This window comes from Nerophis lumbriciformis, linkage group LG15 (genome assembly GCF_033978685.3).
Source record: "Nerophis lumbriciformis linkage group LG15, RoL_Nlum_v2.1, whole genome shotgun sequence".
Classification (NCBI taxonomy): Eukaryota; Metazoa; Chordata; class Actinopteri; order Syngnathiformes; family Syngnathidae; genus Nerophis; species Nerophis lumbriciformis.
The window spans coordinates 16,779,508-16,800,361 of record NC_084562.2 but is presented as its reverse complement, the minus strand read 5'-3'; the positions used below and the strand labels follow the sequence as shown (position 1 = coordinate 16,800,361).

Here is a 20,854-nt window from a genome sequence, read left to right as displayed (position 1 = left end):
TTTTGTTTAATGTTGTTTATCATTCACAATCCTTATGTAAGACGAGCACACATACGTTTTTCCTTTTTTATGCATTCTAACTAGAGATGTCCGATAATATTGGCCTGCCGTTATTATCGGCCGATAAATGCGTTAAAATGTAATATCGGAAATTATCGGTATCGTATTTTTTTTATTATCGGTATCGTTTTTTTTGTTTTTGTTTGTTTTTTTATTAAATCAACATAAAAAACACAAGATACACTTAGAATTAGTGCACCAACCCAAAAAACCTCCTTCCCCTCATTCACACTCATTCACACAAAAGGGTTGTTTCTTTCTGTTATTAATATTCTGGTTCCTACATTATATATCAATATATATCAATACAGTCTGCAAGGGATACAGTCCGTAAGCACACATGATTGTGCGTGCTGCTGGTCCACTAATAGTACTAACCTTTAACAGTTCATTTTACTAGTTTTCATTAATTACTAGTTTCTATGTAACTGTTTTTATATTGTTTTACTTTCTTTTTTATTCAAGAAAATGTTTTTAATTTATTTATCTTATTTTATTTTTTTATTTTTTTTAAAAAGTACCTTATCTTCACCATACCTGGTTGTCCAAATTAGGCATAATAATGTGTTAATTCCACGACTGTATATATCGGTTGATATCGGTATCGGTTGATATCGGTATCGGTAATTAAAGAGTTGGACAATATCGGAATATCCGATATCGGCAAAAAGCCATTATCGGACATCCCTAATTCTAACTCATAAGTAAACGCTAGCAAGAGCCAGTTAACAATGGAGGTAATGGGAGTCGATCTATTCCGCCTATGCACTGCTCTACAAAGCATCCCAAAACCTCCATCAAAGTTTTTTTTTATATACACACTGTAAGTATACATGTAATGTAGTAACAGGCACATTCATAATAACTACAGATGTCCGATAATATCGGACTGGCGATATTATCGGCCGATAAATGCTTTAAAAATGTTGTATCGGAAATTATCGGTATCGGTTTCAAAAAGTAAAATTGATGACTTTTTAAAACGCCGCTGTACGGCGTGGTACACGGACATAGGGAGAAGTACAGAGCGCCAATAAACCTTAAAGGCACTGCCTTTGTGTGCCGGCCCAATCACATAATATCTACGGCTTTTCACACACACAAGTGAATCCATGCATACTTGGTCAACAGCCATACAGGTCACACTGAGGGTGGCCGTATAAACAACTTTAACACTGTTACAAATATGCGCCACACTGTGAACCCACGCCAAACAAGAATGACAAACACATTTCGGGAGAACATCCGCACCGTAACACAATATAAACACAACAGAACAAATACCCAGAACCCCTTGCAGCACTAACTCTTCCGGGCTTTATTTTAACAAAAAATCTTAGGGTACATTAAACATATGTTTCTTATCACAATTTTGTCCTTAAAAAAAATAGTGAACATACAAGACAACTTTTCTTTTAGTAGTATGTAAGCAAACAAAGGCTCCTAATTTAGCTGCTGACGTATGCAGTAACATATTTTGTCATTTTCCATTCTATTATGTTGTCAACATTATTAAGGACAAGTGGTATAAAATGAATTATTAATCTACTTGTTCATTTAATATCTGCTTACTTTCTCTTTTAAATGTTCTATCTACACTTCTGTTAAAATGTAATAATCACTTATCCTTCTCATGTTTGGATGCTTTACATTAGTTTTGGATGATACCACAAATGTGTCGTCATAGGATCATACATTGGTCATATTCAATGTCCTCATGTGTCCAGGGACATATTTCCTGAGTTTATAAGCATAATATGAATTTAAAAAAAAACAAAAGAAGATTTTGTGATGCCAAAAAATATCGATGTAATCATACTTGGTATCATTACAGTGGATGTTAGGTGTAGATCCACCAATAGCGTTTCTTTACATTGTGCCCTACGGTGTGTAGTGAAGCATGTTTAGCTATTCCTCGTCCTGCAGGGATGATACGTGTAAGAAACTTACTTTATTTGTCGCCATGGAGACAAGGATTAGTGATTTAGAAGTAGCTACAACACTGCAGACTGCGGATGGACTTTAGCCGCTAGCTAGCTAGCCATATTTTAAAGCCCGTCTCCTTAGGGTGTTTCAGTGGTATAGCTTCACCTTTATCGTTAGTTTTTAAGCCAAAATGCGTCCGTTCTCCCTTTTCTGTCTACACACTGTGTCTGCTTGTAAGTACTCTGTGATTGTGCGCTGCCGAACATGCTCCTCTGCACGTGACTACGACGGGGAGGCAAGGGGCTGGGGGATTGGTACTTTTTAAAGGCTGTATAGTACCGAATATGATTCATTAGTATCGCAATACTATACTAATACCGGTATACCGTACAACCCTAACTCTGCACATATTCTGTCCAATAGGAGTACATCACCCATGTGGATCCAGTGAGCCAGCTTGGCCTCAACTCAGACTGCGTTGAGGGTTACAACATTGGAGAGATTCACCGGCCTCGCAGCGCCAACGCCGCTCACACGCCCGAGCTGCTACCTTGTGGCTACCTGGTGGGAGACAGCAACACCATCAACATCCAGCTGAAAGGTGCCCAAACACGATAAAAGTCCTCTGCACCCTACAAATGCTCCTCACAATGCACTGGTCTCATTTGACCCCACTGATGTGCTCCTCTGCAGGCGTGAGCAGTGACAGCGTGGACTCGCTGGTGTTCGACACTCTGATCCCCAAGCCGATGCTGCAGCGCTACGTCTCTCTGCTGAGGGAGCACCGACGGGTCATCCTGTCTGGGCCCAGTGGCACGGGAAAGACATACCTGGCCAATCAGCTGTCTCGACACTTGCTGCTTCTAGAGGGCCGACCTCTGACCCCACACGCTGTGGTCACTTTCAACGTGGACCACAAATCCAGCAAGGTGAGCACACAAAACTAAGCTGCACACATTGACATGTACTTCTTCCTAATTCAAAGGGGAACTGCACTTTTTTGGGTAATTTTGTCCACAATCAAGAGCACACGTCTTTTCCTTCTCTGTGCATTGTAAATGGAATCGATACCATTTTTGGTACTTTTAGTTTTTGATAATGAAATTACATTTTTATTGCAACATTTAAAAATGAGCTGATTCTGATAACTGCTGTCCATTTGTTGTATCTTGTTTCATTATGCAGGTATGACTTTAAGTTGCAATTACAGTTGCGAGTCCAAGACGTGAAATGGAAGAGCTGTGTATAGAGAGTATGGCCAAATCGAAATTGGTAGCAAAGATGGCTCCCTGTAGTCACGTGAGGGGCTTTTGTCCAAACAGAGTGAGAGTATGGCCAGAGTATCTTCTAAATCAGGGGTGTCCAAACTACGGCTTCCCTCCATCTTTAATTTGGCCTGAGAGAAGGCACGAGTCCAATAAGCAATTTGGCCGGGTGCGGTGTTATCATATAATATACAAATAGTCAGCGGTTTGATAGCTGCCAATTTGTTGCCTTCTGGTAGACAACGAAAATAACTCAAGTCGGTGGCCATTTATTGTACATCAATTTGAGTGTGTGCACAGCATATACTTATATGAACCAATCCAAACAACCTTCCCTAGTCATGGCGCTGAAAAAAATTCAACAAATATGGTCACACATAACACATCCTGCTCATTGGACTTTGTGGATATTATTCAAAATGTCCAATCAGCATAAGAAAATCTAAACTACAACCATTACAAGGGATGATGGGAAAAATGCAAAACACTCTTATCCATGTTTGGCGCATTTTAGCTGCTTGATGTTTCTGATTGATTAAAAAACTTTAAGGAGGTCGTCACAGAAGTAAACAATTCTCTTAATAACCAATTATAATAATTATGAATTATATATCCATTATATTATTATAAATAGGTAATCGTATATATTATATATATATATATATATATAATATATACGATTACCTATTTATATATATATATATTACCTATATATATATATATATATATATATATATGCCCGAATGCAGCTGAGATAGGCTCCAGCACCCCCCGCGACCCTAAAAAGGGACAAACGGTAGAAAATGGATGTATGTATATGTGTGTATATATATATATATATATATATATATATATATACGTATATATTTACATATATACCCGGTATGTACATATAGTTACACTTTGATGGCTTTCGGCCCCCAGCCAATTTTTTTACGTCCAATGCGGCCCCCCCAGTCAAAAGGTTTAGACACCCCTCTTCTAAATAATTGGTCAAAAGCCCCTCACGTGACTACGGGGTGCCATGTTTGCTACCAACTCTGAAACCCAGTTGGCCATACTCTCTCTATGGTTTACAGTGTGTTGTTTTGTTTTTTGTCGCGCCCTAAAAAGTGTTAGTACTGTAAGTATTGTACTTACTACACAGCAGCGGTTTGATTGTAACGTGCATCTTAGTTGTAGTTTTCATTAACAAATTTGGAGGTGTTAAAATTGCCGTGTAAAATCATAAATGCTAATCAGTAGCATGTCAATAGCAAAGCCAATGTATATTAGCATCAAGCTAGCGCATTTGGAAAAAGTAGAGCCTGAACTAAGTTACGGCGAAGCGATTTTTTTATCCATTTCTTTGTTGGCATTGGAAATTGCAACATTATCTAGAGTCCACGCTCAGTGCTGCTGGAGTGATCGTCAAGTGCTGACATGTGAATAGCTGGTTGAGTCGGAAACCAGGCGTGACCTCACGCGCAACCCAGGTACCATAACATGGCACCGTTGGGTTTTACGTGAATCGATGCTCAATAGGTCCAGCGGGATTCGGTCGATGCCAAAAAAGTACCCATCCTTAATTGTAAATAGTAAAAAACTGCTAGTAAGAGGCCGCTAACAATGCAGGTTACAAACTATTCCTAAAAAAAACAACCTCCAACACCATTTTTATACATGCTTTAAGTATGTATGTAATGTAGTAACAAGCACATTTATAGTAACATGTAATATTTACAGTATCCTGCTCATTTTACGCATTACTGTAGCTTCTTGCCTATGCACATTGAGTTCACTTAAGGCCACTAATGCGAGGCACTCTGAAAAATTGTCAAAAAGTTTGACTTCTGGTTCATGCTCGAATCCACAAATAAACTGCACTAACTTCCTGAGCCTTTAATTGGTTTCTTAGTCAAAATGTAACTCCTAAAATCAAGTATTCTAATTTAGTGATTCTCAAACTTTCCCATATAATCACTTAATTAAATATTGTAATTAGAGATGTCCGATAATATCGGCCTGCCGATTTAAAATGTAATATCGGAAATTATCAGTATCGTTTTTTTTATTATCGGTATCGATTTTTTTTGTTTTTTTTGGGGGGGGGTTTGTATTAAATCAACATAAAAAACACAAGATACACTTACAATTAATACACCAACCCAAAAAACCTTCTTCCCTCATTTACACTCATTCACACTCATTCACACAAAAGGGTTGTTTCTTTCTGTTATTAATATTCTGGTTCCTACATTATAGATCAATATATATCAATACAGTCTGCAAGGGATACAGTCCGTAAGCACACATGATTGTGCGTGCTGCTGGTCCACTAATAGTACTAACCTTTAACAGTTAATTTTACTCATTTTCATTAATTACTAGTTTCTATGTAACTGTTTTTATATTGTTTTACTTTCTTTTTTATTCAAGAATTTTTTTTAAATTTATTTATCTTATTTTATTTTATTTTATTTTTTTTAAAGTACCTTATCTTCACCATACTTAATTCCACGACTGTATATATCGGTTGATATCGGTATCGGTTGATATCGGTATCGGTAATTAAGGGTTTGGTCAATATCGGAATATCGGATATCGGCAAAAAGCCATTATCGGACATCCCTAAATGTAATGTATTTTTTTTCATTATTTAAGTACGGTGTTTTAATTTTATATATTCAAATTGTGTGTAATGGCCAAACATTTTAAATATACTTGTTAAATAAAACCTCTGCCTTATTTTTAATGAACACTTAGGTTGCTACTGTATTTTAATGTTGGTCATTATGTTGGTATATGGAGTGTTTTCCGAGCTGGTACTTGGTGGAAATATTTATTGAGATACCGTACTTCTTTACTCCTTCCTGCAGGAGCTTCGTCAGTACCTGACAGGTTTAGCAGAGCAGTGCAGTGGCATGACAGGGATGGAGAGCCCTCTAGTGGTCATCCTGGACAACCTGCACCACATCAGCTCCTTGGGCGAGATCTTCAACGGCCTATTCAACTGCAGCCACCAGCACTGGTTGGTTACACTCATCTACACATACATTACATAAATATCTCTCTGACAGTGTCAAAAGTAAGAATGATCATATTTGATACGGCGAAACTAAGCCTAAAAAGTCTGACCGATGCACGTTTTTGTTTCCCCCGCAGCCCATATATCATCGGCACAATGAGTCAAGCGACATCATCTGCACCCAACTTGCAGCTTCACCACAACTTCAGGTAATCTTCAAACTCTTGGCTCACTCCGGTTTAGTCTGCTGGCGAAATGCGTGTGCAATTACCACGTCTTCTCTCTCAGGTGGGTGCTCTGCGCCAACCACACGGAGCCAGTCAAAGGCTTCCTGGGTCGCTACCTACGGAGGAAGCTGATCGAGATGGAAATCGGCAGCCGAACGCGCAACATGGAGCTGGTGAAGATCATTGACTGGATCCCAAGGATTTGGCACCATCTGAACCGCTTCCTGGAGACGCACAGCTCCTCAGACGTAACCATAGGTGAACAAAATATATACCTTATTTTCCTGGACCATAGGGCGCATTAAAGGGGTCATATTATGTTTTTTTTTCTAAATTTAAAACACTATCTTGTGGTCTACATAACATGTAATAGTGGTTCTTTGGTGAAAGTGTTGCATAGATTATGTTTTACAGACAATTTTCAAGTAGCTTTCTGTGGGCGGTCTTATTTACGTGGCTCACCTTCGACAGCGTTTTTCTCCCCGCCATCTTTGTTGTAGCGGTGTAGCATGCAAGGACGGGAGTGGAAGAAGTCTCAAAAGACGGAGCTAGCTGTTTAAATGACAATCAGACTAGAGATGTCTGATAATATCGGACTGCCGATATTATCGTCCGATAAATGCTTTAAAATGTAATATCGGAAATTATCGGTATCGGTTTCAAAATTATCTGTATCGGTTTCAAAATTATCGGTATCGGTTTCAAAAAGTAAAATGTATGACTTTTTAAAACGCCGCTGCGTACACGGACGTAGGGAGAAGTACAGAGCGCCAATAAACCTTAAAAGCACTGCCTTTGCGTGCCGGCCCAGTCACATATCTACGGCTTTTCACACACACACACACAAGTGAATGCAAAGCATACTTGGTCAACAGCCATACAGGTCACACTGAGGGTGGCCGTATAAACAACTTTACCACTGTTACAAATATGCGCCACACTGTGAATCCACACCAAACAAGAATGACAAACACATTTGGGGAGAACATCCGCACCGTAACACAACATAAACACAACAGGACAAATACCCAGAACCCCTTGCAGCACTAACTCTTCCGGGACGCTACAATATACACCCCCCGCTACCCCCTACCCCGCCCACCTCAACCTCCTCATGCTCTCTCAGGGAGAGCATAACCCAAATTCCAAGCTGCTGTTTTGAGGCATGTTAAAAAAAATAATGCACTTTGTGACTTCAATAATAAATACGGCAGTGCCATGTTGGCATTTTTTTCCATAACTTGAGTTGATTTATTTTGGAAAACCTTGTTACATTGTTTAATGCATCCAGCGGGGGCATCACAACAAAATTAGGCATAATAATGTGTTAATTCCACGACTGTATATATCGGTATCAGTTGATATCGGAATCGGTAATTAAGACTTGGACAATATCGGAATATCGGATATCGGCAAAAAAGCCATTATCGGACATCTCTAATTCAGACTTTACTTAAATCAACTCCGGAGCAGCATCTTCTCGTCCGTGGCTCAATAATGCAACATCAACGCCGGAAATGTGTCCCGTGAAAAACCGTCCGACCGGAACCTTTTAATAACTAAAGTTCCGTGGGTGAATTATGTAAACCCACCACAGCACTTTGATAGCTAGTTTACTGACAGATATAAGTACGAATTTTACGTTACTTTATATTAGAAATGGCAACAGCGGCAGATGAATGCCACATAAGAAGGTGGAGAAAAAGAAGAAGCTTATGACTACGGTGTCACCACGGACTACAATGGCGGACGCACACACATTTTTAAGACTTATGCAGATCCCAAATACACATCAGCAGGTACCAGAAGGTAAGAAAAGTTGGTTTTGCATAATATTGCGAAACAAAACGCCAGGTAATATGTCTGCTTATAGGTGCTATTTTGCGGTCCTTATACACACACCATATTATTTTACTCGTATTTTTAATGCGCCGACTATCCATAAAGCGGTGCGACTTCATCGCTTTCCGAAGTCATACTAAAAACATTTTGACAGATTTTTGACCGCCGTGTGTAATTTTCTATATTCTCAAAGGAACATTTAAAGTTTGGGGGTGGTTTACTACCATCATATTGCAGTCTACACGTATCTCTTATGTATGACTGCCATCTATTGGTCACACTTATCATTTCACCATGCACCAAATAAAATAGCTTCGAGGTCGGTAAGCACAACCAGAATTATGCCATACATTAGGGGCACCGGGTTATCAGGCGCACTGTCGATTTTTGAGAAAATGAAAGGATTTTAAGTGCGCCTTATAGTCCCAAAAATACCGTAGTTGATTTGTCCATACAAGTACGATGAGAGGAAAAAAATTTAAAATTAGTATACTGAAGCAAATTTCTCCATAAGAAACAATGTAAACATGAATAATTGGATCCAGTCCATTTTTTATTAAAAGTTTGTACATTTTGAACACAATATGAAGCGCTATACCGTAGGGCTGCAACAATTAATCGATTAGTTTGATTAGAAAAACCTTTGATTTACCTTTTTGACCTCGGGGCCAAACTTTTCCCCGGCAATATTAACACTGAATTAACTTCTGCCTGAATGCTGCTGAGATAGGCTCCAGCACCCCCCGCGACCCCAAAAGGGACAAGCGGTAGAAAATAGATAGATGGATGGATAGTAATCTTACTTTTGATTTTAATCGTATTCAATAATTATATCTAACCTCCTTACAGTTTAACAGGATAAACCTTGTCAATGATATGAAACCATTTGTTAATTACAAAGATTATTATCAATTAAGATGACAAAAATTAACACTAATCAAATATATTGCAAAATAAGGTACTTAGAGACTGATGAAAAATACATTTTCATTACGCTATGCTAAAAAACTAATTCTAACTAAATAATAAATCATAATATATATGTTTCTTGAATAAGCTGTCAATAAAATAAAAGTGCAAATGAAGATGCAGCTTAACCACTTTAGTCATATTTTTTGCTCTTAAGAAACTTCTCTATGACTTAAACTTCAGACTTATCCTGTTTGTTTGATATTGTCATTACTGCCACAAGTGGTGGAAAAGTGTATTACAAGTGAGTACTGCTGCAGCCAATACAGACCACACTTGACAAAAATATATTTTTTGGTGGCCCTCTTGGGGGCGCTTGTGGCCCAACAATGGGCCCTGGCCTTATGGTTAATAAACATTGTAAAATGTATATAATGTTGCTTTGATAAATCGTTTAATGAGTGTACCGCAACTAATGAAAATTGATCAAACACAGACTGCTTGGAGTGCGCAGAACTTTAAACACGCGGCCTTTTCCGCACAGCTGCTACAATAGAGCGTACATGAGAGCGGTGGTGTGTGGGTGACGGGATCTGTAACAGTATTTTTATTTTATTTTTTAAATCAGTGTTACATGTTAAAATTGCAATGTTTAATGTTGACAAAAGTAGAAAAAAGTACTTATGGCAAGCACAATTATTTTTTTTTTATATTCAGTCTAATAAGTGTGCTTAATCCCTTTACTCAAATAATCGAACAAACTAATCGATGGATTATTTGATTACTAAAATAATCGATAGCTGCAGCAATATACAGCATTGTACATCAAACAAACAACAACTTTCTGTTTAATAACAAAGCCAAAACAACAACAGAACAGGTGCTCCTTGAATGCAACACACGCTGTCACTAGCCCTGTGGCGCACTCAGTTGGGAATCATCAATTTCCTTTACTTTAACAGCCAGGTCGCTACGAGCATTGAGAATGAAAAATAAAAATCCATATCGGTTAATCTTCTTGCCGTTGAGCGGAAGAAAGCGGGAGAGGGGGATTTGAGGCGCTGTTGACAATGCTGTGTTTTCAAACCACTCATAGCTAGTGCATCTGTGTCAAACAGGACCTCGTCTCTTTCTGTCATGCCCCATCGACGTGGAGGGTTCCAGGGTCTGGTTCACTGATCTTTGGAATTACTCCATCATCCCCTACATGCTTGAGGCGGTACGAGAGGGATTACAGGTAACACACACACACACACACACACGGAGTGCATCATATAAACACTGCTGTGTTGTCCTCCTCCCTGTAGTTGTACGGCCGCAGAGCTGCTTGGGAGGACCCCGCCGCCTGGGTGATTGACACCTACCCGTGGTCGGCCACGCCCACTCCAGCCGATTGGCCCCCGCTGCTGCAGCTGCGTCCGGAGGACGTGGGTTTTGACGGCTACTCCGCCCCGAGGGAAGGTGTCCGGAAAGAGCCGCCTCAGAGCGACAGTGACGCAGACCCGCTGGTAAGCAACATGTCACTGAGAGGGGCACTCACACCTGAAGTCCGCCACATTCCGATCAGGGTTTTATGCTGCCGATTCTGATACCAGTCATCCGTGAGCAGGGTTGGGTTAGTTACTGAAAACCAGTAACTAGTTACAGTTACTAGTTACTTTATTTCAAAAGTAACTCAGTTACTTACACCAAAAAGTAATGCGTTACTGTGAAAAGTAACTGCATAGTTACTTATATATATATATATATATATATATATATATATATATATATTTTTTTTTTTTTTTTTTTTTTTTTTTTTAAAGGCCCCCTTTAATGCCCTTTTAGCCTTCATTTCAGTACTGTTATTGCACTGGAGAATAATACAATCTGTTGATCAACTTGACATGCATTTGCATCACTGAACTTTGCTAAACAATGTGGTCTACATACAACACACAAAGATTGATTGATTGATTGAATTATTTATTTCAAACCTGCACAGTACAACAACACACTTTTTTTTTTTTTTAAACATTTTGGCAGGGACATTTATGCAAGGCTTGAAAAGGGGTTGGATGAAGCAGATGCTTATAATATCCCAACCCCTCTCACTCATTCCACATTTAACAAACAATATAATACAAGAACAATACTATACAAACAAAAACAAGAAAAGCTCCTGTACACTAACAATACAATAGTACCACTGTTACTATGAGACAAGACAAGACGAGACAAAACACACACACACACACACACACACACACACACACACACATACACACACATACACACACACACAGGCCCAAACACTCTCTGACCATACACCTCTCTCCCATCGCTCTGTGCTGAGGGCATCACTCTCTTTCCTCCTCGTACTTCTTCAGTACTTCTTTTTTAAACAGTCTTTTAAATTGAATCATGTTAGAACAGGTTTTTAACTCGTCCCCTAAGTTGTTCCACAGACTGACTCCACGCACTGAAATGCACATTGATTTTAAAGTTGTTCTAAATTTAGGAAAATACAATTTTTTGTTTCCTCTTAGACTGTAACTATGGTGAGCATCTCTATCCTGGAATAAGTTTTGTATATTGGATGGTAGAGAGTTTTGGGATGCCCTAAACATAATTTGAGCAGTTTTAAAATTGATCACATCGTGCAGTTTAAGTTGCTTTAACTCCATGAATAGTGGATTTGAATGATGTAAGTAGTGAACATTGGACACAATCCTAATGGCCTTTTTCTGCAGAGTGACTAAAGGCTGTAGTTGGGATTTATAACAATTTCCCCAGACTTCAACACAATAGTTTAGATAGGACATAATAAATGAATGATACAATAAAAGCAGAGCATTGGTGTTCAATAAATTACATGATCTCCTCAAGACAAAGATATGTTTCAAAGGGCCAATTTGTTTCAGGCCAGAACAAATTGACAAAACTATTTTAAATAGCTGCAACATAACATACATAAGTAACAAACAGCATAATAACAACATAGCTATAAACCAAGGAAGGCACACACTACATACACAAAGCCTAACCAGGTGTTTTTTTCTCTCAAGGAATTCTGAAATAAAATCATGTCTGAAGCCCAGAACACTCTACACATTTCCCCAGTTTTAGTTTAGAGATAAGCAAAGATTGGCCTGGCCCACTAGCATCCCTCTTTATGTTTGTGAACTATATAGTCTATACATTTAGAGTGATGTGATAGTCAAACACTCTAGAAGTCTAGAATGAAAGAGCAACAGTATATAAGAGAATTGACAGAGTGTGTGTACCTTCAGTGCGCAGTGCCTCGTTAAAATCCAGCCGCTGTTGCCTAGGAAGTGAAGTGTGTCTCTCTTTACTTGCTTCGTCGAAGCATGTTGCTTTTGTAGCTGTTTCAGCAGATTTGAATTGCTAGGATAGGATCTTTGATCCAAGACACAACTTACATTTAACTAAAATGTTGTTTTCTTTGTGGTCGACAAAAGAAAAGTAGTGAGAATATCTCCATGTTAAGAAACTCGACTTCGGGCTTCGCCATGTCTTGTTAGTAAACACACACACGCCCCCCCTCACACACACACACACACACACACAGCGCGCGGCGTGCCTCTTCCTTGTCGCCTCTTCCGCAACGCTCCAATAAAACACACTCAGATCTTCTCAGTTTCTAGCCGATACTACATAAAAAATAACGTAAAATAACGCAGTAACGCATCATGTAGCAACGGTAACTGAATATAAAAAATAACACGTTAGATTACTATTTACCGCCGGAAGTAACGGCGTTACAGTAACGCGGTACTTTGTAACGCATTAGTCCCTACACCAGGGGTCACCAACGCGGTGCCCGCGGGCACCAGGTAGCCCGTAAGGACCAGGTGAGTAGCCCGCTGGCCTGTTCTAAAAATAGCTCAAATAGCAGCACTTACCAGTGAGCTGCCTCTATTTTTTTAAATTTTATTTATTTACTAGCAAGCTGGTCTCGCTTTGCTCGACATTTTTAATTCTAAGAGAGACAAAACTCAAATAGAATTTGAAAATCCAAGAAAATATTTTAAAGACTTGGTCTTCACTTGTTTAAATACATTCATTTATTTTTTTACTTTGCTTCTTATAACTTTCAGAAAGACAATTTTTGGAGAAAAAATACAACCTTAAAAATGATTTTAGGATTTTTAAACACATACTGTATACATTTTTTACCTTTTAAATTCCTTCCTCTTCTTTCCTGACAATTTAAATCAATGTTCAAGTATTTTTATTTTTTTTATTGTAAAGAATAATAAATACATTTTCATTTAATTCTTCATTTTAGCTTATGTTTTTTTCGACGAAGAATATTTGTGAAATATTTCTTCAAACTTATTATGATTAAAATTCAAAAAAATTGTTCTGGCAAATCTAGAAAATCTGTAGAATCAAATTTAAATCTTATTTCAAAGTCTTTTGAATTTCTTTTAAAATTTTTGTTCTGGAAAATCTAGAAGAAATAATGATTTGTCTTTGTTAGAAATATAGCTTGGTCCAATGTGTTATATATTCTAACAAAGTGCAGATTGGATTTTAACCTATTTAAAACATGACATCAAAATTCTAAAATTAATCTTAATCAGGATATTGTGATTTCACAAGACTGTCTTAGAAGTGATCATTTGAAAATGTTCAATTTGAAAAATGTGCACTTAGAGAAAATATAAAAATAAAGTGTTACATATTGATATTTATCTGTTTCTATATATATTTATTGTGAGAAATCATTAAGATGATCAGTGTTTCCACAAAGATAAATATCATTAATTATTAATAATTGTCATGACTAGGACTATGGCGTGGTTTGTTCTCCCGTGGTGCAAATGAACATTTGGACCAGACATGGCGTGAAGGTGAAGACATATTTAATTTTACTATAACAAAAAGAACAAACTAAAGATGCGCACAAGGCGGAAGTACAAACTTGACAAATGAAACCAAAACTTGCACGTGGGCAAAAAACTAAGGACATGAACAAAAGTCGCTAACTGTGGCATGAATCGAAAAAACTTACTTGGACAGGGCATGAAGTACGCAGAGGTAAACGGAGTGTGACAGGGGTATGATGTCGCCAGACAGACAGCCTGGCAACTGGAAGCTTAAATAATAGTGACATGATTAAAGACAGGTGCGTGAGTCGTGAGGGCAGGTGAAAACTAATGGGTTGCCATGGTGACAAACAAGAGTGCACAATGAGTCCAAACGTGGAACAGGTGAAACTAATGGGTAACTATGGAAACAAGACAAGGGAGTGAAAAGCCAGAAACTAAAGAGTCCAATAACTAAACAAAACAAAACATGACATGACTAAAACAAAACATGATTACACAGACATGACAATAATAACGTAGAGTTAAATGTAAATTGAGCAAATTGGCTATTTCTGGCAATTTAAGTGTGTATCAAACTGGTAGCCCTTCGCATTAATCAGTACCCAAGAAGTAGCTCGTGGTTTCAAAAAGGTTGGTGACCTTTGCCCTACACTGTCTGTGAGCGAGATCGGCGATACCAATACCGATACCGATCACATGTAATAACTATAAAATATTTTCAATGTATTTAAGTGGGGTATCAACACAATTTTTAAACCAGTTCCATATCCTTTTATTGTTTTACCTTAGATGAACATGCTGATGCGCCTGAAGGAGGCGGCGACCTCGTCGAGCCCTCAGAGCTACGACAGCGACTCCAACAGCAACAGCCACCAGGACGACATCTTGGACTCCTCGCTGGAGTCGACGCTGTGATGCGTTCAAGACGCCTGGGAAGGATGGGCGTCGACAGACTGCCCTCGCTTTGGGAACCCGACGATGACGACAACCGCGCCACAAAATCCAGCCACCTTAATTTTGGGTGCAGGCAACCCAAATATTTATACGCCAAGAACAAAGAAGAGACGATTGCATTTCAAAAAAAAAAAGCAACAAGTTTCTGCTGCACTGCGTCGGTTTGTTTTTGTTATTTATTTTTCACCACTGTGGCCCCCGGGGCTCCTCTGAGAAGGAGCTGGACGTCAACGCGGACGGAACAGAAGCACACGGCCTGCGAGTGTCGGCGACGTCGTCGTGATCGATTATAACCACCGTCCATCCTAGTGGACGTGGTCATGCTGCAGTGCGGCCGACTGGCCTGCAGGTGGCGACACAGGCCGAGTGTGTCCGCTTGCGGGCAGGACGCTGATGTTGAGCCAAGTGTGCATGTTCCCTTCTGCAGCAGCTCTCTATAGAGCCACACTTCTCAGCCTGTTTGTGTGTAGGATGATGAGTATTAGGGGTGTACCGATCGGTCCGATATCAGCAACAACAACAACAAAAACAAGTATCAGATTATATCGACTATTAGATAAAAGCTCTGATACAAGCAGCGATATGGCTAGTTATTCGCTAAATGTCCTCCAATAGGCACGCAAAGTTGGTCTTGTCTTGTATTTGAGTCAAGTCACTTAAAAAGGTATGAGCTCGCAGCTACACAACAGCTAAGCACACAATCGCTGACAAGCTAGACATGCGCAATCAATGTCCTGGATTGAAAACAATTGCAGTCAAAATAAACAAGTATTAAATAATTACACTTAAAATTATAAAGCATGTTAGAAGGTATCCGGTAACAGACGTGTCCGCATCACTCAACTTGCTGCATCATTATCTTCACTTTTACTCGGTGTTGTCAAACGATAATTACCGCTACACTTGAATTATTTAAAGACGACATAAGTACATTCCAGATGGTGAATAATAAATAAGTTGGTGTTTTTCATACCTACCATTGGGTTATTTTCACTTAATCCAGTAACACACGTGTCCACATTGTTCTACTTACTGCATCATGACTTTATTAATTATCATTACAACCAGGTGGTTCGAAAAAAGACAAATCAAAATCAACTTTAAAAGACCGCGTCAGTCCATTCCAGACTGTTAATAACAAAAAGGTTAGTGTTTTTCATAGGGGTGTGAGTCTTTGGGCACCTAACGATTCGATACAATTGCATGGGGTGACGATTCGGTTTAGAATCAATTCTCGATTCAACACGATTCAAACCGATACTCGCAATGTATTTTCTGGTTTATTACCTATGATAAAACTTTTTAAAAACAGGTTACAGGTTAGAAAAACTCCCTTTTAAATTAGATTTTTATAAAATGCATTTGTATACACAGTATGTATGTACATATACAGTATTTGTATATATGAATATATATCCTGTAAATATATATACATACAGTATATGTGTATATATGTATGTACTGTATGTATACATGTATGTATGTATGTATACGTATATATGTATGTATATACATGTGTGTATGTATATATATATATATGCTATATTTGTATACAGTAATATATTTTCTGTATATATATACACATATATATGTGTGTATATATATATGTATACATAAATACACATACACATTTATGTGTATATATATAAATATATATATATATATATATATACATATATATATATATACACACACATTTATGTGTATATATATATATATATATATAAAATCAAGGTTACTGTGGTTTATCCGTTATACGGGTAGAGCGGAATATACGTTAGGTCAGGAAGAAACACAGGCTATTTCATCCCGACAAGCCTGTTTCACAGGTTTCCCTGCTCTTCAGGGGCGTTTATTTAAATAAACTCCCCTGAAGAGCAGGAAAACCTGCGAATATCCATCCCGATTCCAAATCGATTCATAATTTTTTTAAAAGTATGTATATATATATATATTTATATTTGTATATATACATATATATATAGATATGCGTTAGGTAAGGAAAAATCACAGGTTATTTCCTCCCGACAAGCCTGTTCCACAGGTTTCCCTGCTCTTCGGGGGCGTTTATTTAAATAAACTCCCCTGAAGAGCAGGGAAACCTGCGAAACAGGCTTGTCAGGATGAAATAGCCTCTGTGTTTTTTCCTTGCCTAATGCATATATATATATATATATATATACATTTTTTTAAATTATGAATCGATTTGGAATCGGGATGGATATTGTTTTTTAATTACATTTTTTAAATTATGAATCGATTTAAAAATCGGGGTGAATAAAGTTTGCATAATTTATGCCGATATCGTATCCGATTAATACGGCTCCAACATTGATATCGGAAGTGAAAGAGTTGTATCGGACACCCCTAATGAACAAACAGCAAACACTGTAGCGCCATTCACAAATCTCTCATTGGAACTTTTGTATGTTGATGTTTTGCTTGTTTTACCGGGGCTCCTCCCACTTTTGGAAGGAACCCTCAAACGGTTGCAAAAGTGGAACATTTGGATCGGTTTACTACATGCATGTTTTATTTGGTAATAATGCCTTTTACCTCCGTGGGTTCTCGCTGTGACTTCCTGGTGTTCTCCATGCACATTGGCCCTCACAGGCTGCCGTAGCGCGCACATTTCTGCTGGTGCTGGACCCCGAGTCGAACAAAATGCCTTATTCCTTTGAGTTGGGGGGGGCACCTTTTTTTCTTGGCCTCCGAGGCTGCAGACATGGAGGGCTCTGAGTCGACACTCGCTTCAATATCAATATTGTGCGCCAGAAGCAAATGGGAGTTTTGACTTGAAGAAACGTTGCATGCTGGGAAGCTGGTGGGAATAAAACGAGACCACTATAGAAAATGATATATATATATATATATATATGAATATATGAGCGTGCTTTAGTGTTGCAAATCAGAGGTGTGTTGCTTTTATACCTCATCTTGGATCACACACTGTTCTGATTGTTATGGGAAAAGTGTTAAATAACTGCACATGCTGCTTTGTTGATAGTCCTATTATTGAGTGGAGATTATGGTATTATGATTGCGGTTGAACGGTTAAAATTGAGCAGAAGAAAAAAAAGGTCCAATATTGTGTGGTTTGAGAAACACCCACTATCGTACATGTTGGCTTGTGTGGACAAGCAGTCGAAAAGTAGCCAAGTTGTGTGTTTTTTCTTTTCTTTCTTTGTCATCAATTCTATGCAACATTCATCGTAATCGCCAAAAGCTGAATGTGCGTTCGTCCCCACCAGCACTGCCCAGTTTTGTACTCCATTTTTGTTGTGTGTGTGTATGGAAATTAGTTTGTGTCTTTATTAGGAAAGCTTTTTTAAATGTTATTTTTTAACTGAATTTTTTGCGTTTGAATTTCGTGGACTGATTTTTATTTTTATTTATTTTTTTATTTTATTTTTTTTTACATCAAATTATGCTAACAATTACATTGATTGGGAAAAAATGTTAAAACAATTTTTGTGTTTTAAAATGTTTGTAAAAAAAATTCAGTGCATAAAAAAATTATAGTTTAAATATTCACTGTAAAAAAAATGAGTGTATAAAAAAATCAGTTTTTAAAAATGAAGTGTAAAAAAAATTCAGTTTATAAAAATACAGTGTTTAAAAATTCAGTGCAAATTTTTTAATTTTTTTAATTTTTTATTTTTTTAATGTGTCCTTTCTCATCCATTTTGTACCGCTTGTTACTCTTGATGTCTCCTCGCCGCCCAGGAAAATCATATTGTCTAAAAATGCATTTTCCCATCGATAACTTGACATCATATATATATATATACATACAGGCCGACCCCCAGCCAAAATTTTTTAACCCAATGCGGCCCCCGAGTCAAAACGTTTGTGGACCCTTGGTTTAAATATTTAGTATAAAAACAATTCAGAGTATAAAAAAATCTGTATTTAAAAATTAAGTGTAAAAAATATTTAGTGCATAAAAAAATCTGTTTTAATATTCAGTATAAAAAAAATCTACGTTTAAAAAATTAAGTGTAAAAAAATAATTTGGTGCAAAATTTTAGTCTTTATTTCCCTGAAGTGAGTCTTGAGTTTTGAAGTAACACATTTTTCTGCACTCAATTTTTATACACTGATGTATTTTTTTACACACTGAATTTTAAAACAAAATTTTAATAAAATGACTTTACAAACACACATTTTCACAAAATTCACCCACTTAAAAAATTCAGCGTCCAAAAAAAGCTTTTGTAATAAGACACAAATGAACCCCTTTGTGAGTTTGTTGGAACTTGGTGTGTGTGTGTGTGTGTGTGTGCGTGTGCGTGTGCGTGTGTGTGTGTGTGTGTGTGTGTGTGTGTGTGTGTGTGTGTGTGTGTGTGTGTGTGTGTGTGTGTGTGTGTGTGTGTGTGTGTCCTTGTATAATAAGCACAAAGCGACTGACTGGTGTTGTTGAAGCATTTAACTCGTTTGTCGGTTTATGACTCGCAAGCTCAACGAATGTTTGGCCTTCTTTGCTGTAACATGACTTTGTAAATAGCATTTTTTTGGGGGGGGGGGACACTTTTCTAGCTGATTTGTTACAATACTTGAAAATGAGTATTTTGTGTACAGTCTCTTTACAGAGCACATTGGTGCCGTTTGTCATTGAGAATCTGATATCACTGTTCTAGTCTTAAGTTATTGTGATTCTATTAAAAAAAAAATATTTATGATTGGATTTTGCCCGAGTGTTTACTTCAAACACACACTTACTGTAGGTCACAGGTGTCAAACTAAAGGCCTGTGGGCCAAATCTGGCCAGCCACATTATTTCATGTGGCCTGGAAATAATTTGTGTTAATAAAGTACTTTTCTACGGAGCCCCTAAAGGGACATGGGGGGAAAAAACAATTTTTTTACGTTGTATTGTATTGTAAAGCATATGTTCCTTGACTGCACTTAAATGTAGAATATATGTAGAATATATTTATATTATTCATATATTATATATGTAATATATTATTATATATTACATTACTTATTATTATCATTGTCTATTGTGAGCGAACTGTGGTGCTGAATTTCCCCCAGGGATCAATAAAGTACTTTCTATTCTATTCTATTCTATTGCGCACCCTGACGACAAGTGTGGGAGTCGGTTCTGAAGTATGAAGTGAAGAGACGTAACTTCGTCACCTCGCCTGGTTATTGACTCCAACCCAGAATATTACACTGCCCATACTTATGCTCCTTCAAAGGCTGTGCTACTGGGTGCAAAGCATTGCACTTTCAAATACAACAATGAGTAGAAAGGAGTGTTATGTGTGTATATTTGTAAATAAATGAACACTGAAATTCAAGTATTTATTTTATTTATATGTATATATATATATATATATATATATATATATATATATATAGCTAGAATTCACTGAAAGTGAAGTATTTATTTTATTTATATATATATATATATATATATATATATATATATATATATATATATATATATATATATATATATATATAAGAAATACTTAAATTTCAGTGAATTCTAGCTATAAATATACTCTTCCCTCCTTAACCCCGCCCCCGCCACCCCAAATCTCCCGAATTTGGAGGTCTCAAGGTTGGCAAGTATGAGAGGAGCCAGATGAGGTGGTTCGAGCATCTGGTCAGGATGCCACCCGAACGCCTCCCTAGGGAGGTGTTTCGGGCACGTCCGACCGGTAGGAGGCCACGGGGTAGACCCAGGACACGTTGGGAAGACTATGTCTCCCGGCTGGCCTGGGAACGCCTCGGGATCCCCCGGGAGGAGCTGGACCAAGTGGCGGGGAAGGGGGAAGTCTGGGCTTCCCTGCTTAGGCTGCTGCCCCCGCG

At 37.9% G+C, this 20,854-nt stretch overlaps 1 protein-coding gene across 1 annotated transcript in view; it reads left to right on the top strand.

Annotated features, from left to right (window-relative positions):
* The window catches only part of nav2a (neuron navigator 2a), a 260,418-nt gene extending 244,036 nt beyond the window's left edge, over positions 1-16,382 (top strand). Inside the window, exons 32-39 of the mRNA XM_061974799.1 lie at positions 2,410-2,587; positions 2,680-2,915; positions 6,110-6,261; positions 6,396-6,467; positions 6,547-6,743; positions 10,355-10,473; positions 10,544-10,744; positions 14,864-16,382. Coding sequence (XP_061830783.1) covers positions 2,410-2,587; positions 2,680-2,915; positions 6,110-6,261; positions 6,396-6,467; positions 6,547-6,743; positions 10,355-10,473; positions 10,544-10,744; positions 14,864-14,989 — 1,281 coding nt within the window. The 3' untranslated portion in view covers positions 14,990-16,382. The remainder of the gene's footprint in view (positions 1-2,409; positions 2,588-2,679; positions 2,916-6,109; positions 6,262-6,395; positions 6,468-6,546; positions 6,744-10,354; positions 10,474-10,543; positions 10,745-14,863) is intronic.
* Positions 16,383-20,854: the final 4,472 nt, after the last annotated feature.